Genomic DNA, 24274 nt, shown 5'->3' on the forward strand with positions numbered 1-24274 from the left:
GGGTGATTAAGAGAAATGTATTTCCCCTCAAAAGGGTCCTAAGACCCTCAAGGAATTTAAACTAGATAGTGATAATCTATTTCTGGGAGTATCTAACATTGAGTTAGAGATATAGACATCAAGAGTTCATAAGATTGGGTCCCATCATGATCATATATGGTATTATATTGTGGGGCATTGGAATAGACCATGTACTTCAATTAAAGCTGTTTTTATTTTTTAAGAAGAAAATTGATCAGGTAAATAAATTGATATGCAGCAGTGAGGGCTCAGTTGAGATTTGCTAACATAAATATGTAATGGACCTAATTGGCATGGTTGTAAGACTGACTTTCTCTAGTGGTATTCAGCAATCTGGGATAAGACCTGAGAAGTAATCCAGTATTGAAAGAACGAGATTGAATAGGAAGAACAAGTGACTGATAGTATATTTTTACTAGAATAAACTATACTATAGTTAAAAGGTTGTAAAAGGACTATAATGTAATTTGTTAAGATTCTCCTACATGAAAAGCAGTTTAATAGGTGATAAGGAAACAAAATTTAATTATGATACAAACTGGTAAGAGGAAAAATACAAGAAAATAAAGTGCGATAAATGCAAAGGGCAGGTCTCAACAAGGTACTCCAAAAACTTAGAAGAAATATCATTTTCACTGGGATGGGCTTTATGTCTATGGTAGCTATTGAAAAAATAGCTATTGAAAAGACCTTTGGAATAAGAGAGTTCATTCTAAATCCCCTCTGGGGAACAGATAAGAAGTTAAGAAATGATAATTAACCATCTTTAGTCATCTTTCCAGGATATACATACATAAACACACACACACACACACACACACACACACACACACACACACACACACACACATTAAATCTTTTGGTTCTAATTATTACTTTGATTTACCACAAAGCAACTGTGTTCTGCCGCAGAGGGCCTTGAATCTCTACTAGGGGTTTGAAAACTGTCTGACATTATGGGTTCTGCAATTCAGAGAGACAGGCATTCCCTCTACATCCTGAGAATGATTTGGATTGTCAAGATCTTTGAACCAGAAGGCACATTTGGGTTAACTTGAGGTGTGCTGGTGAATATTTAATAATTGACTCAAAATAATAACACCCCAAAATAAACAACCAGAGGAGACACTTTTATATTTAATCTGCATTATTAATATTATTATACATCTCTTTCTTAAGTTTAGACTTCAAAGGAAACAAATCAAGCCCTGATTAATATCATTTGCTGATTTCCAAAGGGTTTCCAAAGCTACATTCAAAAATTTTTTTTTATTAAAGCTGTTTATTTTCACTACATATGCATAAAATAAAGGTGGCCTACCTGTGCCAGATCTAAAACTACATTATAAAGCAGTGATCATCAAAACCACTTGGTACTGGCTAAAAAACAGAGTAGTTGATCAGTGGAATAGGTTAGGTTCACAGGACAAAATAGTCACTGACTATAATAATCTAGTGTTTCATTTAATATGTATGGGATTGCCTGTCATCTAGGTGAGGGAGTAGAGAGAGGGAGGGGAAAATTTGGAAAAATGAATACAAGGGATAATGTAAAAAAAAATTACTCATGCATATGTACTGTCAAAAAATTATAAGTATAAAATTAATAATAATAATAATAATCTAGTGTTTGACAAAACCAAAGACCCCAGCTTTTGGGATAAGAATTTACTATTTGACAAAAACTGCTGGGAAAATTGGAAACTAGTATGGCAGAAACTAGGCATTGACTAACATCTAATACCTTATACCAAGATAAGGTCAAAATGGGTTCATGATCTAGACATAAATAATGATATTATAAAAAAATTAGAAGAACATAGGATAGTTTACCTCTCAGATATGTGGAAGAGGAAGGAATTTGTGACCAAAGAAGAACTAGAGATCATTATTGATCACAAAATAGAAAATTTTGATTATATTAAGTTTAAAAGTTTTTGTACAAACAAAACTAATGCAGACAAGATTAGAAGGGAAACAATAAACTGGGAAAATATTGTTACATTCAAAGATTCTGATAAAGGCCTCATTTCTAAAATATATAGAGAATTAACTCAAATTTATAAAAATTCAAGCCATTTTCCAATTGATAAATGGTCAAAGGATATGAACAGACAATTTTCAGATGAAGAAATTGAAACTATTTGTAGTCATATGAAAAGGTGATCAGAGAAATGCAAATTAAGACAACTCTGAGATACCACTACACTAAGATGACAGGAAAAGATAATGATGAATTTTGGAGGGGCTGTGGGAAAACTGGGACACTGATATATTGTTGATGGAGTTGTAAACGAATCCAACCATTCTGGAGAACAATTTGGAATTATGCCCCAAAAGTTATCAAACTGTGCATACCCTTTGACCCATCAGTGTTTCTACTGGGCTTATATCCCAAAGAGATCTTAAAGGAGGGAAAGCGATCCACATGTGCGAAAATATTTGTGGCAGCCCTTTTTGTAGTGGCCAGAAACTGGAAATTGAGTGGATGCCAATCAATTGGAGAATGGTTGAATAAATTATGACATATAAAATGTTAAGGAATATTATTGATCTGTAAGAAATGACCAGCAGGATGAATACTGAGAGGCTTGGAGAGACTTACATGAACTGATGCTGAGTGAAATGAGCAGAACCAGGACATCATTATGCAAGGCAACAAGACAATATGATGATCAATTCTGATGGACATGGCTGTCTTCAACAATGAGAGGATTCAAACCAGTTCTACTTGTTTAGTGGTGAAAAAAGCCATCTATACCCAGAAAGAGGCCTGTGGGAACTGAATGTGGAGCACAACAAAACATTTTCATATTTTCTGTTGATGTTTGCTTGTATTTTATTTTCTCAGGTTTTTTTTTTCTTCCTAGATCCAATTTTTCTTGTGCAGCAAGATAACTGTGTAAATATATATATATATATATATATATATATATATACATATATATATATATATGCATATATATATATATATATATACATATATATACACATATATTGGATTTAACATATATTTTAACATACTTAACATGTATTGGACTACCTGCCATCTAGGGTAGGGGATGGGGAGAAGGAGGGGAAAAGTTGGAACAGAAAGCTTTGTAATTGTCAATGTTCAAAAATTACTTATGCATATGTTTTATAAATAAAGTTTTAATAAAAAACATGCATAATTTTTAACATTCACCTTTGCAAAACCTTGTGTTCCAATTTTTTTTCCTTTCCTTCCCCCCACCCTAGATGACAAGTAATCCAATGTGTCAAACATGTGCAATTTTTTATATATATTTCCACAATGATGGCACACAGGAAAAATGAGATCAAAAAGTAAAAAAAATGAGAAAGAAAACAAAATGCAAACAGCAATAGAAAAGGTGAAAATGTTGTGTTGTGATTCACACTTAGTCCATACATCCTCTTTCTGAGTGCAAATGACTATCTCTATCACCAGTCTATTGGAACTGGCCTAAATAATCTCATTGCTGAAAAGAGCCATGTCCATCAGAATTGATCATCAGTTTTATTGCCATGTACAATGATCCCCTGGTTCTGCTCATTTCACTTTAATCCATGGCTACCATAATATATCCATGAAATACACTGAAGCTAAGAGTTCAGATAGCATGGGACATAATATTAAATGATTTTGTTGATGTAGACATACTGAGTATAATAATTTTTACAATAAATTTTAAAATTAATTTTTCCAATCAATGAAAAGCTGTTTTCTCGAGCTTTTGAATTTCCCCACCCTTGACTGAGAAAGGAAGAAAAGTAAAATTCCTGCTCCACTCAAGTATTGGCATTTAAGTGAAGGAAAACAAATACTTCCATTGCCCATCTCAGGGATAGGGGGGAGAATGTAACATTGAATACTCTAGATTCATGGTTTGCCATTGCATCAATCAGAATTTCTTTTAAAATTATTTGTTTTGGGGCAGCTAGATGGCACAGTGGATAGAGCACCAACCCTAAAGTCAGGAGGATCTAAATTCAAATCTGACCTCTGATACTTTATACTTCCTAGCTAGTGACCCTGGGCAAGTCACTTAATCCCAATTGCCTTAGGGGGAAAAAGTTATTTGTCTTTACAACATTGTTGTTGTCATAATTTCTTATCTTGGTTCTCCTCACTTCATCCCACATCAATTCCTACAAATCTTCCTGGATTTCTCTGAAATTTTCCTTTTTATCATTTCTCCATTACAATCATATATCATAAATTGTTCAGCTATTTCCCAATTGATAAGTAACTCCCTAAATTTCCAATTCTTTAACATAAACAGAGCTGACATAAATATTTTTGTGCATATGGATCCTTTTACTCTCTCTCTCTCTCTCTCTCTCTCTCTCTCTCTCTCTCTCTTCTCTCTCTCTCTCTCTCTCTCTCTCTCTCTCTCTTTCTCTCTCTCACTCTCTCTCTCTCTCTTTCTCTCTCTCTCTCTCTCTCTCTCTCTCTTTCTCTCTCTCTCTCTCTCTCTCTCTTTCTCTCTCTCTCTCTCTCTCTCTCTCTCTCTCTCTCTCTCTCTCTCTCTTTGCTTTTTGTAGTAGAGACAAAGAAGTGGTATTGCTAGGTCAAAATTATGGATTGTTTAATAACTTTAGAGGCATTAATTATACTAACTTGGGTAGAGATTAAGTCTGCCAGTAACACAACAAACTTGTTCTGCTGATCCCAATTTATATTCTAGCTTTGTCACCATTCCAACATATATCATAGCAAGATAGGATTTGTCATCTGCTAAGCTTGCTTCACATTCTCTTGCTTCTTGACTTTTCTTTACTCATGCCATTTTCCACACCAGTAATAACTTCACCTTCTATTATCCCGTGCAGAATTCCTATCCATCCTACAATATTTAGATTTTTTAACAATTTCTATTTTGAAGTCTTCCCTGATCTCCCTAGTCAAGAGTGACTTCTACTTCTGGCAGCTGGTGGCACAGTGGATACATATCTGACCTGGATTCAAAAAGACTTGAGTTAAAATATGGCCTTAGACACTAGATGTATAACTTCCTTTGTAAGAAGACTTTTACCCTCCTCTAAATGAAAGGTCTCTGAGCTTCTGGGGAGGCTCAAGAATTGTCCTTTTAAATCCCTCTCCTAGTTTGTTGCAATAGAGTGACGACAAATTTTATATCATTCCCAATGGCCTCTCAAATTCCATTCTTTAGGGAGGGACCAAGCCCAATGAATACTGACAAAATTTTAACAACTATATTTCCAAAAAGGAAAAAAAAAAGATAAGCAGGATACACTTTTAAGTTTCATGTTATTAATATTTTCTCCATTTTTTCCTTTATCTAAACAATTAACAAAACAACAAATCAAACTCTGATTTGTAGATTGCTAATTTCCAAAGTATAAATGTTTCAGAAAATTTTACAATTGGCTTTTTTGAATCAATTGGAGTTGGTTCTTACACATCTCTAGCCCAAGTCTACTATAGTGTTTGGCATGCACAATATAATCTCCCCAAAATAAACATGAAGTAAGCTAAGCAAACAACAGTTTATAGCATTTATGGTCATCAGGACATGGTTCTTAAATGTTCTTAAAGATACAACACATAGTCTTATTTATCTCTGCTAAATTCCTTCAGATTTCTAATCTTGTTCTTGTTTGTCCTTCATTCTGGAAGACAATCATGACATCAGGGTAGTGGTGTTGTGACTTTCAAGTGCATTGGATTTGAGTGAGGAAGACTGTACAAAGTCAGCAGCTTCATTTACTTCTCCAGGACCAACTGGCTCCAGTGACAAAACATAGATCAGGATGATTAGAGAAGGCCCTAGAGGCAGTGTGAGACCTTGGCTAGTTATGTGACTAGGCATTTAAATCCCTTAAGAGTAAGTTTTTTTCATCTGTAAAATGGAAAAAAAAATTTTTTTCATTGCTGCCCCACAAGGTTGCTGTGAAGAAAGCATTAGGGGAACATTAATTTCTATTTTTATAATATGAAAACAATGGGTAAGATGTAAGTTGAATGCAAAAGTTGAATTTAGCACATTTCTCTGACAGGTAATAATAGTGTATACTATAGAAGGCTAATCTATGTTTGTGTTTGACTTACAACTTTCTGTAACTAGGTTTGATATTTCATTTATGAAGACTTAAGATCACCTCCCTTTATGGGACTTGATGGTTCCCAGGATACTGATAAATATGAAGGGATTTTGGATTGGATTCAGAGTATAGATGACTTCCAAAGCTAAAAAGAAATTACTCTTAGATTATAGGTAACTATCTGCCTTTCTTATCTCCTGCTCTTCAATCAGAGCAGAATTCTGTTAATCTGAAATCTTTTAAACAATAAAAATCTGTTAAAACTGCTTTGTTTGTCAAAAGAGAAATAAAAATACATTTGGAAATTAAAAACAATTTAATGAATTTAGTGAAGAAGAAATATACCCTGGATGAAACATTGATTACTTAGGAATCTTAAAGATTATTCTGGGCTATGGTCATAATTTAATGGGGCAAATTCTCAGAGGGTCTGTTCATGTACCAAAGCATCATAGCATCAATAATTAATTTTCATCTGTGAAGCCTCAATATCTTATCTCTTTCTGAGTTGACATTTCATTCATAAAGCCCCTTATTATTAATGGAACTTTATATAGCCTTTGGTTGAGAACTTTTAATGGGAAATGCATTGAAGGTAATCAAAGGTTTCCTTGCTGTATCCCATAAATTGCTCAGTGAACATTTATAGCCCTGCCACATTCAAATAGTTCAGGATGGTCTTCCAAATCTCACATTAGAAAATTAGAGTTCAGATAATAGTCACATAATGTGGTAAGGTTTTTTTTTGGGGGGGGTAATATTAAGCTAAGAATCTCAGTTAATTAACTCAGGTTGATCAAAAAAAGATTTTGCTAAGTTCAAAATTATTTCCTTCTACAAATTGAACAGATCATAGACTATCATTATATTTCTGTAATCATAGAATTTCAGAGTTGGGAAGGGCTATTTTCCCCTATTTTTCCAAATTAGGGAATTGAAACTCAGAAAGATTTGTATCCAAGTAATCTGACAATAGTAACTAGAACCTTGGTTTCCTGATTCCCAAGTCAGTGCTATTTCTATTATACCAACTCTGAGCAAGCTAATCGATAAGTTAGATCAAGAGAAGGATGTTATGATTACTGTAAGTTCTCCTAATAGATTAGTGGTATCCTCTCATTAAAACTGTGCTTTTGACAACATGTAGAGATCTTTATATATACCCTTTGCCCTTCATGGCCATTATTATACTTTTAATTTTAGATAAGATGCCATTCCTCAAGATGGTGATAGTGTGATTATTGTATTTGCCAAGAATAAAAGATACCGAAGAGAGTGATTAGCATCTATCATAGAGGTAGGCATATAGCATATATTCAGCATATCCAGACTGACTGATAATACTAAAAAACACATACTAAGCTCTGGAAATAGTAAATTAAACTGAAAGCTTATTTAAATGCTCTTTTAAATAAGGTGGCCTTGATGGAAATCATCAATGTTCCATCAGCCTGCCACATTTTTAATAAAAACATACCAGTCAAGGATAGTACAGTTTTAGACTAAAGTATACCATCCCTTTACACAAGAAGAACACACAAGGTCATTTCCTTTTAGTGACTACATTTATATTCTGACAGAGACAGGATGATTATGCTGAATATGTAGTATCCAAGGTGACCAAGCTTCCTTATGTGCTTAAGTTAAGCTCAGGTTTCTGGAAGTGTTGCTCAATATTCTGTGCCCATTACCTCTATTTATTGTTTGACATGCTGGCTTAGTCTATAGTGCAAAACTAGCATGAAGCACCTTACAAAAGAGATGAAGATCAACAAGTAGGGAACCGGGAATAAGGCTGACAAAATGGATGCTGAACTAAACTAGATGTGAGGCTGTTTTTAATCTAGTTGTTATGGTTGAATAATTTGAGGTAATTTTGGGGAAAATATGTACATTGTTTAAGATTTGCTTGCTAGAAAATACTAAAAATACAATTTGAAGTAATACATAATTACTTCGTAGCAAAATTAAGTTTAATTCTGTTAGGAAACACTTTAAAAAATCCCCACTGCTAAAGTGCTTGTTTTTAAAATTATATTCTTTAACAAGTTTGAAGAGAGAAAGCATGGGATAGTAGCAGAGAATTGTTTTTGGAGTTGAGAGGACCTCATTCATGTCCTGTCTCTGATATATACTGGCTGTGTCTGACATATTCTGGCTGTGTGACCATGGGTAATCATTTATTCTTGTGGTGTCCAGAAAGATAGTTGAGATAATAAAACAATTGAGAAGCCAGTCAGCAAACATGCTTACCATGTATCTGGGGGATACAAAGAAAGAAAAAAAACATGGTTTTACACTCAAAGAGGATACATTCTAATGGGTTTTGGGGAGTATAACACATAATCTCACACACATATAATTGGTGATTTGTATAAGGAGGAGTTTCTACACTAATAAAATTACAAAAAAAAGTTTGTAGTCACTTATACAAAAAATATATCAATATCAATTCATAGATGGCATTATACTGGCATTATATAGCACATATTCAATCATAAAAAATGTAAGGGTTCTCTCAACCTCTGTATTTTAATATTTCCTTAACAGATTTAATTGAATGTTCAATACTTACGTTTGTTAGCCTTCAACTTTCTTTCATCTACTTGAGGAAGGTCCACGTAGTCCATATAGTATTCATAGCCATAGTAGGAGTTAGAGTCAGTAGAATTAGTTCTGTTTGCCATTTCAGTTATGCCTCCAGAGTGCTGTGAAAGAGAAGCAGGGCCCTTTTAAGCAGAGCTAGCTACGCTCACTGGCCCTGGACATTGCATAATTGATTTCTGGGTAAATAATTCCAAGTATGTCTTTGGGTCTCCAAGCTCAGCAGCCTCAAGGACTGACTCCACAGCAGAGTAATTTAGCAAGAATAAATGCCTGGGTAAAATCGACCCTTTCAATGTCACATCAAAAAGAAGATTGGAATCAGAGTACCTAGGCTCAAATAGGTCTGTCTGACACTATCTGTGTATTTCTGGGCAAACCTTTTAACTTCTCTGGGTCTCAGTTTATTCAACTGTAAAATGAGGGATTGGAGTGGATGGCATTTGATTATGTTTACTTACATGCACACATTTTGGCTTTAACCTTTTAGGAACTAAGCCTATAAATTTCAAAGAAGCTATTGATCTGCACTGGGAGAATTTTCTCAGCTAGGCATTCCTTATAGCAATAAAATATAGTCAAGAGAATGTTGAACCTGGAGTTAGGAAGACCTGAGTTTTGACTGTTGGTTGTATAACTGTAGTTAGTGCAATACATAAAGTGACAGGCTTAGAGTCAAAAAGACCTGAGTTCAAATGTGATCCCAAACACTGATATTATGTGTATGATCCTGGGTAAGTCACTAAATCCTGTTTGTCTCAGTTAACTCATCTGTAAATTGAATTGACTTTGCCAAGAAAACCATAAATAAGGTCATGAAGCATCAAAGACAATTGAAAACTAATGAAGAACAACAATAATAAGGCACTTAAAACTCTATCAGTCTTATTTTCCTCATCTAGCAAAACAGGAATAATAACAGCACCTGCCTCTCAGAGTTGTTTTAGTATAAAATAGAGTAATATTTGTAAAACTTATATATATATATATATATATATATATATATATATATATATATATATATATACTACTTAATATTATTAAATCTCAGGTTCAGTTCCTGTCCTAAGTAATGAGGTGTGAGAACGTAGCAATTCCGAAGAAATCCTAAGGCTACCTGGCCTTGGGAGTGCCACAAACAATGCTGGCTGTCAGAGAACAATCTGTTGGTCAGTAAGCCATAGAATACATAGATCGGAACTATTTCACCCCTACTACTCTTCAATTGTACTTCTAAGCCATAATATTAGCATATTAACCTAATCTTTGTTTTTCTTTCCTATAAAATTATCTTCTTGATTCTGACTCTTTTAAATTGCCTCAGAAGTTAGCCCACTAAATATTATTGTTCTGTAAGAAATGACCAGCAGGATGATTTCAGAAAGTCCTGGAGAGACTTACATGAACTGATGCTGAGTGAAATGAGCAGGACCAGGAGATCATTATATACTTCAACAACAATACTATAGGATGATCAATTCTGATGGATGTGGCCCTCTTCAACAATGAGATGAACCAAATCAGTTCCAATAGAGCAATAATGAACTGAACCAGCTACACCCAGCGACAGAACTCTGGGAGATGACTATGAACCACTACATAGAATTCCCAATCCCTCTATTTTTGTCCGCCTGCATTCTGGATTTCCTTCACAAACTAATTATACATTATTCAAAGTCCGATTCCTTTTGCACAGAAAAATAACTGTATGGACATGTATATATATATATTGTATTTAACTTATACTTTTATACGTTTAACATATTTTGGGTCAACCTGCCATCTGGGGGAGGGGGTGGGAGGAAGGAGGGGAAAAATTGGAACAAAAGGTATTGCAATTGTCAATGCTGAAAAGTTACCATGCATATATCTTGTAAATAAAAAGCTATATAAAAAAAGAAGAAGTTAGCCCACTATCAAGCAGCATAATATCTTCTTACTTTTGGCTTTTGCTATATTCCCTTGGAACTTTTACCTCACTTCAAATGGTATCACATTAAAGAGCCCCTTAACTTGGAGCAAACTGGGCATGCATATTCTTTCACCAAAATAATCAGGGGACCCGAATATTGTTGGGATATCTTCTGCCTCAACAATAAATACAACAAAAAATAGTCCCTCCCTTGAAGAGGTATATAACAGGAAAAGAGATAGGGATATATATGATTATTTGGGTAGAAAGAGAAAACTAATTAGCAGTACAGGGAATCAAGAAAGGCTTTCTATTAGATATGTCTTGGACTTATATTGAGGTAGTATGTTGATATTGATGAGCTTGGGGGCAGGACAGAGAGTTGTAGGAACCTTCTTCTGGTCGGTGCAAGTCCTTTGTAAATGAATTTACTAACCCAAAAAGTTAGACTGGCAAAAGAAATTTATTGGCAGTTGGCATTGGGAAGTTAGCCTTTGCTAGGAAAGACTGACTTCCAAGTGGCAAGATCGGGACAGAGAAGTAAAGGTCTAGCAGAGGAATCTTCTAGCAGAAAAAGACAAAATTTCTAGCAGAGAAATCCCGATAGGTAAAGAAAGGTAAGGTCCTGTTAGGAAAATGTGTGATAGATAAAGAGAGGTTAACACTGAAAAGAATATGTCTTTTCAACGGGCAGAGAGTCCATTGCAAGCAGCTATGCCAAGGGAGGTTCCCTTGGCCTGGCATGATTCTTGCTTTTGCCCTCTCTGCAAGGAATTGATCTGAAGGAAGCTTGTTATATGGGCAGCTCTTGGTGGGGGTCTGGGGGCAGTTTGAGTTGGAATCAGAATAGAGAATCTTGGAATTGAATGAGTGTCCCTGGACTAATCTCCAACTCAATAGAGTTGGATAGAAATCTCAATCTCCAGCTGGGGCTAAGTAGGAGTGGTCCTGGACTCAACTAGTCCCAGCCAGATAACAGAATGAAAGCACTTTATCTTGATTCCCTGGGACAGGTCTCTCAGGGGAGAGCTTCTCTGAGGGAGTTTCCCAAGCTTTCCCCCCAAAGTCTGAGAGAGAGAGAGTGAGAGTTTTGGGGCTCCTCTCCTCAGTATTATTAAGCAATGATGACTCATTGGTGGGGAATCTATGCTTGTGGATAGTGCTGTCTATCCAGGAGTTAGCAATTCCTTACAGGCACCATTAAAAAGGAAAAGGAAAAAGCTGTGAATATTAGCTTGACCCTTAGGTCCTGTTTTTTCATATCAGCTTAAGTCAATAAGTATGGTAGCGATGTGTTGGCCTAGATGTAAATTTACTAGTGGGTTTACTCGATGGAAGATATGTGTGAAATATCCTAGTAAATTTGAGAAGTTGTGAGTATGGATTAGAGATTTGTTTGGTATTTTGTTTGTAAGTGAGTTTAGTTCTATAGCTATCAAGATGCCTAAGATTGTAACAATAAGGGCGGACAGTTTTGTAAAAGTGGGTATAGTCATAGGGATTGTTGTGGTTGGAGGTAAATTAGAAGTTAGTAAAAACCCTACAAAAATGCTTCCTAAGGCGAGTCGTATGATTGGGTTAATTACTTCACAAGAAGATATAATGCTCTCCTCCCATTTATCTGTGTTTCAAATTCCACATGGTATATTAACATTTGTCAAAGTTAAAGATGTCTGTTTATTTGGGCAGTGTTCCCAGACTATATTATGCTCTTGAGAGATAGGATCCTATGATAGTTTACTAAGTTCTTTGCTGATGTAATATGTGATGAGATTGCTTTTGAGTTTCTGCCTTGTCTGACACCAAGTTGTGTCCTATCTGTTCTTAAGGCTAGGACTTTAATGAGCTAGGACTTAGTGGAAGCTTGGATAGGATCTAGATCTTTTTATTTTTTCAAATACTTGGAAGAAGCTGGAATAAATGTAGATGATTCTTGGAATTATCTATGGAAAATAAGGAAGAAGTTAGAATCTAAAAATAGAAGGTGGCCTCTTGAATATTCTGCACGTGGAGACATAGTTTTTTTCCATCCTCCCCACACACACACACAGACACACACATTCAGGGGTTGGGGAGAAGGCAGTTGGGATTAAGTGACTTGCTTGGGATCACATAGCTAGTAAATGTTAAGTATTGAAGGCCAAATTTGAACTCAGATCCTCCTGAGCCTCTGTGCTTTATCCACCAAGCCACCTAGTTGCCCCAAGGCATAAGTTTTGATTCACTTCTTCACAGTCCTCGTATGGATCTACAGAAATAGAGTAAAGCAGAGTTGGGGATAGTATGTAGATAGTCAATTTAGTTAAAATGCAATCCTTTGTGCAACTCTTATGTTTGTATTGATAATGCAGATCAAATTTTTATTCTACAAAATTCAATTAAGAAAATCTTCAGTTACATTCAATGATAACTGAACTGGTTAAGTTTGTGCAACAGATATAATTAATTTCCACATAGTGCATTTTCAAGGTTACTTCCCACACCCCTAACTTGTATTCATGATTTGGTTCTCCCTAGGGATAGCTACTCTAAGTTCAAAGTATTCTGTATGGGTCCACACTCTTAAAACTAGAGCTTGCAGGCCCAAATAGTACATTCATTTTTGATACAATCAGATTAAATTTGAACCATTTTCATAAATGGTATAGCATGGAAAATTGTTAAAGATAGAAAGAGAGAGAGAGAGAGAGGGAAGGAGACAGGGAGGGAGGGAGGGAGAGAAGAAGAAAGGAAGGAAGGAAGGAAGGAAGGAAGGAAGGAAGGAAGGAAGGAAGGAAGGAAGGAAGGAAGGAAGGAAGGAAGGAAGGAAGGAAGGAAGGAAGGAAGGAAGGAAGGAAGGAAGAGCTCTCATTCCCATAAACCTGGGGGCATTACTTCACAAATATGTTTCACAGTAGTGATACTGAATAGTGGATGTAGTTAGCAGAGAGAACCTGTAGCATCCATAACATTATTTCCTGGGACAGGCAGGAAGAAGTTTTTGATAAATGAGATCACTTAGAGGATTATCTCTGTGGAGGTAGTCCTGTGAGAAATATGAGTTATGTGAAGTCCCTGAAGCTAACCTTTCCCTATTAAATGTCTTATGGCCCAAACCATGTTGATTGATCCCCTTTGGATCAGTTTGCCACAGAACTCTACAATATTGTATCGTTCCATGCCACATGGTATCTCTCCTGACCCCACTATGCTTCTCGACCCCATTTCTTTTTTTTAATTTTTAATAGTTTTTATTTATCAGATATTTTCATGGGTAATTTAACAGCATTGACAATTGCCAAACCATTTGTTCCAATTTTTCCCCTCCTTCCCCCCCTCCCCAGATGGCAGGTCGACCAATACATGTTAACTATATTAGAGTATGAATTAAATACAATATATGTATACATGTCCAAACAGTTGTTTTGCTGAACAAAAAGAATAGGACTTTGAAATAGTTCGACCCCATTTCTAACTAACTTTTAGGGTGCTAAATTCCTTTCAGAATTTAGCCTTCCAGAACTAGGAAATCATTATACACAGCAACATCAATATTATATGATAATCAATTCTGATGGACGTGACTCTTTCCAACTATGAGATGATTGATGCCAATTCCAATGATGAAAAAAAGGAAGAAAATGAGTAAGAAAACAAAATGCAAGCAAATAACAACAAAAAGAGTGAGAATATTATACTGTAGTCCACACTCAGTTCCCACAGTTCTCAGTTCCCACAGTTCTCTCTCTGGGTGTACATGGCTCTCTTCATCACAGGATCATTGGAACTGGTCTGAATCATCTCACTGTTGAAGAGAGTCACGTCCATCAGAATTGATCATTGTACAGTCTTGTTGTTCCCATGTATAATGATATCATGGTTCTGCTCACTTCACTCAGCATCAGTTCATGTAAACAAACAAACTTTAACCCTAAAATAGAAGAGCCTCTAAATAAAGACAATGAAATACCAATTCAAAGAATTCACAGATCACCTCTAGAAGGAAAAAAAAAAAAGGCTACTAACTCCAAGGCACTAAAGTTCATTAAATTGAATAATTCAATTCAGAAACAACAAGTTCAGCAGGTCATCAGGAGAAAGACCTTAAAATACAATGGTAGGGATATTCAAATAAGTAACATATTAGAAAAAGGAGGAAGGAATATAATAATATGTTCCAGAAAACTTTGGAGCTCAGGATGCAGCCCAGGATGATTATTCTATAAATCTCAGCTAAATCAGGACAAAAGATGGACATTCAATAATAAAGGATTAGAAACATTTTTAGAGAGAAAATCAGAACTGAAGAGACTATTTGCTTCTTGAACACTCCAAGAGAAGTGCAAGAGAAATGAGTAAATGTAGCAGGTAAAAACAATGGAATGACAACAGGAAGATCAGTAAGAAATTTCTTTCTAAATGTACATAAGGAGAGAGTGATGTGATTTATGATGTGGGGTTTGGCACTGAAATGTGGCTCAAGGACCAACATGATGTAGGTGCTGTAGACACCACATGATGATAGGCACCAAAAGTTGGAATTCTATCATGTAAAGAATTCACAATGGCCATTGTCTTTGGCAAAAAGTAGATTTGTTTAGAAGGGGTTACAGACAAAATAAAGGGATACAATTGATACTAGGAATGGTTCCCTAGTGGAACTTGCCACTTACCAAGAGAAAGGAAACACCCCATGAGGTTGGGACAAATCCTTAGTTGGCAGGCGAAATCCTGAAATAGACAGCACCCCAAAAGAGCTAGATATAAGGAGAAGTACAATTGGGAATCATAGTTGAATTAGAAGAGATATCACATGACATGGGGAAAGGGGAATGGAAAAGACACCATGAGGCAGAGTGCCACAGTGGACTGACCCAAAGGAAAGCAGCAGCCGTGAGATGGCCCAAAGCAGAGCTTGTAGGGAAAATTTAACCACAGGGATGACTGGACTTCTGACAAGGCATGGCAAGGTGAGACTGTTGAGATTGGGAAGAGGACCCCAAAATTTGGGGTCACAGATCAGTGTCACAAAGTATCTCAACAGAATTTGCAGGCTTGAACCTATTTCCTGGTCAAGGGGCAAAGTTTATTGTAATTGTAATGCCATTACAAAGTGAGCTGAATTCTAAAAGAAATTAGCAGAGAAACAGAAGCAAGGAGACACATTTATCCAGCTTTCTATCATTGACATGCTAATTCTATGACTCAAAGGTAGGATTGAGGAGTGCTCATCTCCAGAATTTGGTTCTCCCTGACAAAATTATCAGTCAGCAATTAATTGAGGAGTAGTTTCAGGAATTTGGTTCTCACTGACCAACAGATTATTTGACTTTGGAATCAGATTGCCAGAACAGAAACCCCTTAAAATCACCACTATATATCCCTAGAAGTACTCCTTCAAGACTGCTGGAGACCTCTACAGAGGATGGATCTCAGGAGTTTGACATAGCTTGGATTTTAGACTGGACTATGTCCCCAAAAAGTGGAACTGATGCGGGTTTAGTGATAGAGAATTGATGTGAGCATCCCCTCTGGTCAGTGCATAGGTCCAACGTGAAAGAATTCATGAGCCCAAAAAGTCTGAATGGTAAAAGGGATTTTTATTGGCACTGAGAAGCTAGCTTTGCTAAGAAGACAGACTTCTCAGTGGCAAGAGGTCTTGGCAGAGAAATAATAAAAGGTTATCACTGAGAAGAGAATGTCTTCACAGAAGGCAAGAGTCTTGGTAGGCAGCTGTGCCAAGAAGAGAGGTCCCTTGGTAAAGTATAATCCTACTTTGGACTTCTGCAGAGATTTGGAGTTCAAAATTATCTTTTTATTGGCAATCTTGGTTCCAGTTGAAAAGAGAGTCAATGCCCCCAGGCCTAGAAACTTGGAGTTTCAAGCCACTCAACAGACCCAGATCTCCAACTGATTAAAATCATTTTGAAGGCTTTTTTTTCCAGAGCCTGGAATTTCCTGAAGAGGATTGGGCTACCCCCAAAAGATCAATGGAGAGTGATTTGACCAAGATCTCCATTTGAATGAAGTTACTTAATTTGTCTAGGAAAATATGCTTTCCCAGACTTTTCAGAGTCTGAGACTCCGAATCTTCCTTCTTTTACAGATCAAAGGGGACACAGTTTCATATTCACCCTCATTGCTTCCCCATAAAATCAAGGGGGACAGTTTCAGGGTTCACCCTGTCAGGACCATGAGCTAATTGATATATATCAGTGCCTTCCCCTTTCTGCTTCATTAATTTTTATCAATTCTTCAGCTAACCACACCTAACATTGAAGAACTCATCAACAGGATTGAAGATGGCAATCTGGTAGAGGTAACCATAAAGAGGTGGATGAAGATATTATGAACAGAACCTGGAGAGCTCCTACCTCAGGTGAATCCTTCTTTTGTGAAGACAACATTATAATAGGAGAGGGTACACAAAAAGGAAGAGAGGAGTAGGAGAATAGAAAAGAAAGCGTTATCCACCAGAGCTAAATCAAAGCCTAGCAAAAAGGGGAAGGTAATCTTTCTGGTCTCAGAAAGAGAACAGAGGAGATCACCACAGGGAAATGAGAAAGTGAAGTGGTAAAAAAAAGGTGTCAGGTACCAGGAGTGGTGATATGGAATAGAAATATGAAATACATTTTGGAGAACATAATAGTGCAACAGACACAAAGAAGTTATGTCATGGGCATCCAGCACAAGTGATGGAGATATTGCTATTTATTACTTGAATAGCACACTGGCTCAAACCAACCAGAACTAAGAACGGTAGACTTATAGGTGATTTGGGCAATTTGCTTTTGGGGAATACAATTTTTTATAGCACAGGGGAGACAAAGGAGTGGGAGGAGTACAGGACCGAGGGGGTAAGGAAAAGAACCAGGAAGGAATTTGATTGCTCAGAGGGAGGAAGAGAAAATGAAGGCAAGATCTAGGAAGTGACTGAGGATATATATATTGAGATGTTGAGACTGCCTTACAGACTGTCTGGGAAAATCTGAATTCCTATCAAAGTGGTCTCAAAATTTGGAGACAGAATGGATGAATTAACAATAGACTGGGAGAACTGACCCAATTATGATTAATAAGGAACAGGATAGGTTTTTTCCTTTTCTTTTTTCCTTCCTTTCATTTCCTTTCTTTTTCTCTTTCTTTTTTCCTTCCTTCCTTCCATTCTCTGTCCCTTCCTTCCTTCTTTCTTTCCTCTTTCTGTCTTTCTTTCTTTCTTTTTTTTTAATCAATTCCTGAGAATAAGCTGGTCCAGCCCACAAGCACATCCACAATTCCCTTCAGAAAAGTGAGGAAGAAGAGAGAAAGATTGAAAAGGGAGGGAAAGAAGTGGGCCTTACTTTAAAGAAAAAAGGGGTTTCACTAATTAATGCTTCTGTAAGAAATTGATGGGCATTTGTTTTCCACAGTTATGAAAATTAAATCATCTTGCCTCTCATGGCAGAGTGAAAAATTCCAAAATCCAGAGACTATAGTGGCAGGTATTGAGAGTAGCTCCGGAAATTTCTCAGGGATGAGCATACCACAAGCAAACCTTGGGTAGTATTGTGGAGGCAGACACTCTCAAATCTGCTTTGCCTGGAAAATGAGTGGGCACCTATGGAATTGGCTATTCCTTTTATTTTGGTATTCGATGAAGTATTAAAGACTGAATCAGGCAGAATTAAGTCAAGGATAGTAACTGTTGAATTTAAGGCTATAAATCTAGTTCTGTTTTGGGTCACTCCTATTCTGGTGAACAAATATTATTAATTAAGTTACACTAGAGAAGCAGTGAAGAAAATAGCCGCATAATTAGATAGATACCACTAACAGAATGGCATGGGAAAATAGAATGAGTCTAGGAATGTTATTGGCAGGAAAAGGAAGAACGTGTTTTAGTTGGAAGTAGTTTTGTTTAGGGGTGAGACACCCTAACAGTGTTTGGGGGTTTACAGGCTGGTGTCACAGATTTTGCAAAAGAATTCTCAGCCCTAATTTCTTAGATGAGGTTTGGCAAAAAGGGTTTATTTACTCTGAGCAGTTCTCAGTAGGCTAGTTCCTGATTAGGAACTTTAGCAAAGATTTGGGAGAGTTCAATTTTATTTAGCCTTATGTGGCCAGGGGCTAGGGATGATCTCCAGATGAATTGAGGGAGTAATCCCCAAGTCAATAATGGGTGGTGATTATTCCCAAAGCCAGGCTCTCCAAGTGAATTGAAGGTGGAGATTATTTTAGAAGTTTCCTGGGGCCAGGCCAAGTAAAAGGGTGGGGAGGGGTTGTCAGAAGATTCAGGGTTTTATAATCTAGGCCCCCCCCACAAAGATCAAGGGACCAGAGAATCCTATTATACATCATTCCCCCTTAAGCAATCACCCCTAAATTCATTTGGGGCAAAGGGACAGAAGTCTCATCTTCTGGAGCTACTTCAATCTGATAAGGGTTGTAGAGCTGTCCCTATGCTCAAGGGGGGTTCAGGCCAAGAAGGGAAGTATGATATCTGAAGATGGCAGCAGCAACATCTAGAGGATATTGACTGTACCAGTGAGTTGTCCCATGAAGACTGAAGTTGGAAGTTCATAGCTTGGAGCCTGGAGGTAACAAATCTCACAAGTAAGGTGGAGATGGTGACATTTGGGAATGCAGCCTTTGAAAATAATGCATCAGGACTGATTACATAGAATTCCCAATCCCTCTATTTTTGTCCACCTGCATTTTTGATTTCCTTCAGAGGTTAATGGTACACTATTTCAAAGTCCAATTCTTTTTGTACAACAAAATAACTGTATGGACATGTATGCATATATTGTATTTAACATAAACTTTAACATATTTAACATGTATTGGTCAGCCTGCTATCTGGGAGAGGGGGTGAGGGGAAGGAGGGAAAAAATTGAAACAAAAGGTTTTGCAATTGTCAATGCTGAAAAATTATTTTGCATATATCTTGCAAATATATATATATATATATATATATATATATATATATATATATATATATATATACATATAAAAGGTTTGTTGCAAGAAAAAAAGAAAAAGAAAATAATGCATTAGGTCCCATCTGTGGGTTGCCTTGAGAATGTTGATGGCTGGCCCAACAATGAATGCTCTTGAATGCCCCTACTGCCACGGAGCTCCCTAGCTGAAAGGCTAAGAAGAAATTAATACCCTACTGGCAGGGGTCACAGAATGACATCAAGAAAAGCCATAGAGAAAGTGCTAGGAGCAAAGTTCTCATCCTTGGAGTGGGAAAGAGTAAGGAAGAAGATTATGATAAGGGGAGCCCCAAAACACTCACACATACACACACACACTCTCTCTCTCTCTCTCTCTCTCTCTCTCTCTCTCTCTCTCTCTCTCGTAGACTTTGGGGGAAAGCTTGGGAAAGTCCCTCAGAGAAGCTCTCCCCTGAGAGACCTGTCCCAGGGAATCAAGATAAAGTGGTTTCATTCTATTATCTGGGTGGGACTAGTTGAGTCCAGGACCACTTCTACTTATCCCATGCTGGAGATTTCTATCTGACAATATTGAGTTGGAAATTAGCCTAGGGACACTCATTGGATTCCAAGATTCGCTATTCTGATTCCAGCTCAAACTGCTCCCACCCCTCCACCAAAAGCTGCCCATAAAACAAGTCCTTCAGCTTAATCCCTTGCAGAAGACCTAAAGCAGAGGACCTAATCATGCCAAGGAACCTCTCTCTCCCCTTGGCATAGCTGCAGCCCTCTGCCTTCTGAAAAGACATTCTCTTTCAGCATTACTCCCTCTTTATCTCTCCCACCTATTTCCCTAACAGGACCTTATTTGCCTCTCTGTCGGGATTTCTCTGCTAGATCTTTAATAATAAACTTCTTTTGCCAGTTTAACTTTTCAGGTTCATAAATTCATTTACGAAAAACCTACACTGACCAGAAGGGGGTTCCCACAACTCCCTGCCCTGCACTAAACCTCATCAATTAAAGTGAGAGAAAGGACACAGACAATTTCACCCTTCTTTCTCGAGAGAGTGTTTTCAGAGGTCCTGTGGAAGATAAACTTCAGGTCCTCTAAGGGTTCACAGGAATATTCTTAAATACCTGAAGGAGAGGTAGAAGCAGCATTTTTAATCCTAGAAATATGAGTCCAGCTGGGGAACTTTCCAGTTTGACTGACATGGAGTAGTCAGAATGACCTTATACGGTCCTTTCCACTTTACACCCAGAGGGTCAGTACCTTGAGGCTTCCAAGTTTTCAAGTATACCATGTCCCCAGGACATGAGGTTTAGGGAGATGCTCATTTGCATTTTCAGAAAGGGCCTTCTGGATTGCACCAAGCTGTGTGGCAAACTGAGTGACCAGATGCTGTTCTGGATCCACAAGAATGTTGATGGTTAAGAAGGGCTTTCGACACAGAAGTGCAAGGAGCTCAGCTTAATGTTCTCCCAAGGTGCCCAGCTTAATGTTCTCCCAAGGTGCCATACAGACTCTAAGAAGTCCTAATGGGAGATTCTTCATCCAATCTCTTGAGTCTCTAAGCAGTTTAGTAAGGACTTGCTTGAGGGTGTGATTCATTTTATCCACCTTCCCAGAAGCGTGAGGATGCCAGGCAGAGTGCAGGTGGTAGGTGATTTTAAGTGCCTTGGCCACATTTTGGGTTACCTGGGATGATCTCTTTTAGGAGCACTTTGGTAAAGGTGTCAACAGAGACCAAAAGCAATTTGAAACCTCTGCAAGGGGGCATGTGTGTAAAGTCTGTTTGCCAATCTTCCCCTGGTTATGTGCTCCTTCTCTGAACTAGCTTCAGGAGATGGGGAGAGGCTTAATGGCTCCTTCAGGATTTACTTGGGCACAGACTGCTCAGGCCTGTCAGACTTATCTGATTGTTCCTCCCAGTTTGTTACCAATAAAAATGCATTTTACAAGAGATTGGAGAACATTTTTTCCTAAGGGGTAGCTTGGTATAGGACAAAAACAAGTTTCCACTGGCTTGCCTCTGGATTAGAAGCTGTCCTGAGGGTATTTGAAAACATCCAGAAGAAGAAAGGGTGTGCCCCTTCCCCCCCAAAAAAAAGAGCTATATGAAGGTATAAGAGTCAGAGAGCTGGGGAATTAAGGGTACCATGGTCAGGGCAAATGTGTAGCATCACAGGCAGCTGAATCTGCAAGCCTGTTTCCTTGGCCTGAAGTGAATCTTCCTTCTGGTGTCCTTTACAAACATAACAAAAATTTCTCTAGGTTCCTAGACAGCTTGCAATGATTGTAGCATTTCCCTTGCATATTAATAGGAGAATTTTTTTGCCATCAAAAGTCCCCTTTCTTTCCATATAGCCCCATAAGCACGCAAAATATGAAAAGCATATTTAGAGTCTGTATAGATTTCACTCTCATTCCTTTCTCTAGTTCCAAAACCCTAATAAGGGCAATGAGTTCAGCTTTTTGGGCAGAAGTCCCAGGGGGCAGTAGCTTAGCTTCCAGGATGCTACTGAGGGTCACCACAGAATAACCTGTCTTCATTTCTCCATTTTCAAGAAAACTGAATCCATCTGCAAACTATTTTATATCTAGGTTGTCAAGAGGAACGTCCCTCAAGTCAGGCTGACTGGAGTAGACAGAATCTAAACCTTCTTTACAATTACGAATAATGTCACCTGACTGAGTGATGTTAGGGAGCAGGGTTAAGAATGTGGACATTGGGCGAGTCAAGTCAAGGGTGTCTCACAGGAGAGCCTGATACCTGGTAAGCTTTCTATTAGCAAGCTACTGATGACCTTTGGCTTCCAAAATGCTCGGAATCTGGTGGGGGATTAGAACCTCTAACGGTTGGCCTAGGGTGAGCATGGAGGCGTCCTCAATTAGAAGGCTGTGGCAGCTACTATTCTAAGGCAGGAGGGCCACCCCAAGGACACTGAGTCAAGTTGCTTTGGAAGTAAGCAAGGGGTCTGGGATGGAGTTCCAAAGACTGAGTCAAGAACCCCTAGGACTTGGCCCTGCTTTCCACCAATGTACAGTGTAAAAGGCTTTAGGTAGGGCTAAAGCGGGGACAAGAGATTAGTTTAGCTTTCAGGGTCTTAACAGATTGAGAGGCTGTGTTGGCCGTCTTTAGATAAAGAAACTCCATAGCCCTGGGTGGGGGAGGGAGACTGGAAGTGAGGGGTTGGTATGTATAGCTGCAGCAGAGAAGCCCCTCAGTGGGGCTGCAGATCAAGATATCATCTCCATACTGGATATCCAGGGCTTGCCCAAATATGCGTGGAGCTGTCACGGAAGACCTGAGCTACCTCCATGTTAGGGACATGACTGTCCATGTTAATTGATGGGGGTTATGTTTCCCTGGGTTTGCCCTTTCAAAGGCAAAAAGAAATTGTGAGCCTTTATGCAATGGTATGCAAATAAAAGCATCTTTAAGATTTAAGGTATAAAAAGCTTCAGTAATAATAATAATAATAATAACAATAATAAAGATCTAAGGTAGAAAACCATTTTGACCTCTGGAATACTTGTATTGGGCTCATGGCTTCTACTGACCATTTGCTCTGATTACAGAAATTTGTTATGAGAGGAAAAAGCAGGGATATGATTCTAATAGCATTAAAACAGGTCTTTCAGGCTTTAGCCTGAGAGAACAGACATGACAGGATAAGTCATCCTTAGATTTGTGTGACAACTGATCAATAATTCAGTAATAATTCTACTTCACAGCCATAGTCAGGAATAATCAGGTGGGAAACAAAGAAACAAAGAATTTCAAAACTGAGTCAGAAGGATTCCACCTTAAGCAGAGACTAAGGTTGTCCTCCCAAGTCTTATTCAAATAAGACTTCCATCTAGACAATTTAGGAAGGCATTCCTCTGAGTAACTTATGGCATTTTTCTCCAATGACTTAATGATCAGGCAATCAAATTCAAAACTCAAAAGAATATCAGTTTATAGATTTTATCTCTAAAAGCAAATTCTACTAATAGCAGTTTAGGCCTAGATAAATCATTTTAAAAGTTTACCAGGACTTACACACATAGGAGATTTTGTTTAACATGTTTTATATGTTTAAATGTATCCTGGGTGCAAAGGATCAATCATTAAATAAGCTTATAGATTTTTTGTATTTTCTAAATGTAAATAAATACTTTTCTTGTTTAGAAACTATAAATTCTAAACAGACTTATTCTCAGGGCTGATGACCTTGCTTATCCTGATAGTTTCAAGAAAACTGGCAAGCTTACAAATTAAGGGGAAGGAGATGAGCTTGCTATTGCCCATAGCAGTTATTTTTAGTGTTTTCATGAGCTGTGCTTTTTGATACCTCTCTCCACTCTGTGGAGGGGGAAAAGGTGTTGCACATCTCATACTTGATAACTGATAAGACTTTCACTTCATCCCTCTTGTTCCACACAGTAATTACTAATTTTAGGCTTAACATGATGAATAATTCCAAATAACTTAGTTAACAATTTAAAATTTTTTCTGAATAACTAAATAGTTTTAGCTGTAATTTCAATTCCCTAAAATAAGTTTCCCTTTTGTTTTAAGGAGAAAACAAGACAATTTTTAAAACTGAGATAAAATAGATTTTAAAATTGACTTAACTTTAGTTAATGAGATTCCCTAATTTCTGATTAAATGTTCTACACAAACTAAATTGCATTTGGTTATTTTCCAATTCAGACAAATCACTTCTCTTTTATGAGTGAGGAAAGGGGTTAAGGTGCCTGATTTTACTGACAGGGCCC

The 24274-nt window shown here is 37.5% G+C and overlaps 1 protein-coding gene across 1 annotated transcript in view; it reads right to left on the minus strand.

Annotated features, from left to right (window-relative positions):
- Nucleotides 1–24274, minus strand: part of MRAP (melanocortin 2 receptor accessory protein) — a 45825-nt gene that overhangs the window by 9896 nt on the left and 11655 nt on the right. The window contains exon 2 of the mRNA XM_074300781.1: nucleotides 8666–8798. Coding sequence (XP_074156882.1) covers nucleotides 8666–8777 — 112 coding nt within the window. The 5' untranslated portion in view covers nucleotides 8778–8798. The remainder of the gene's footprint in view (nucleotides 1–8665; nucleotides 8799–24274) is intronic.

The sequence above is a fragment of the Sminthopsis crassicaudata genome, chromosome 3, assembly GCF_048593235.1.
Source record: "Sminthopsis crassicaudata isolate SCR6 chromosome 3, ASM4859323v1, whole genome shotgun sequence".
Lineage (NCBI taxonomy): Eukaryota > Metazoa > Chordata > Mammalia > Dasyuromorphia > Dasyuridae > Sminthopsis > Sminthopsis crassicaudata.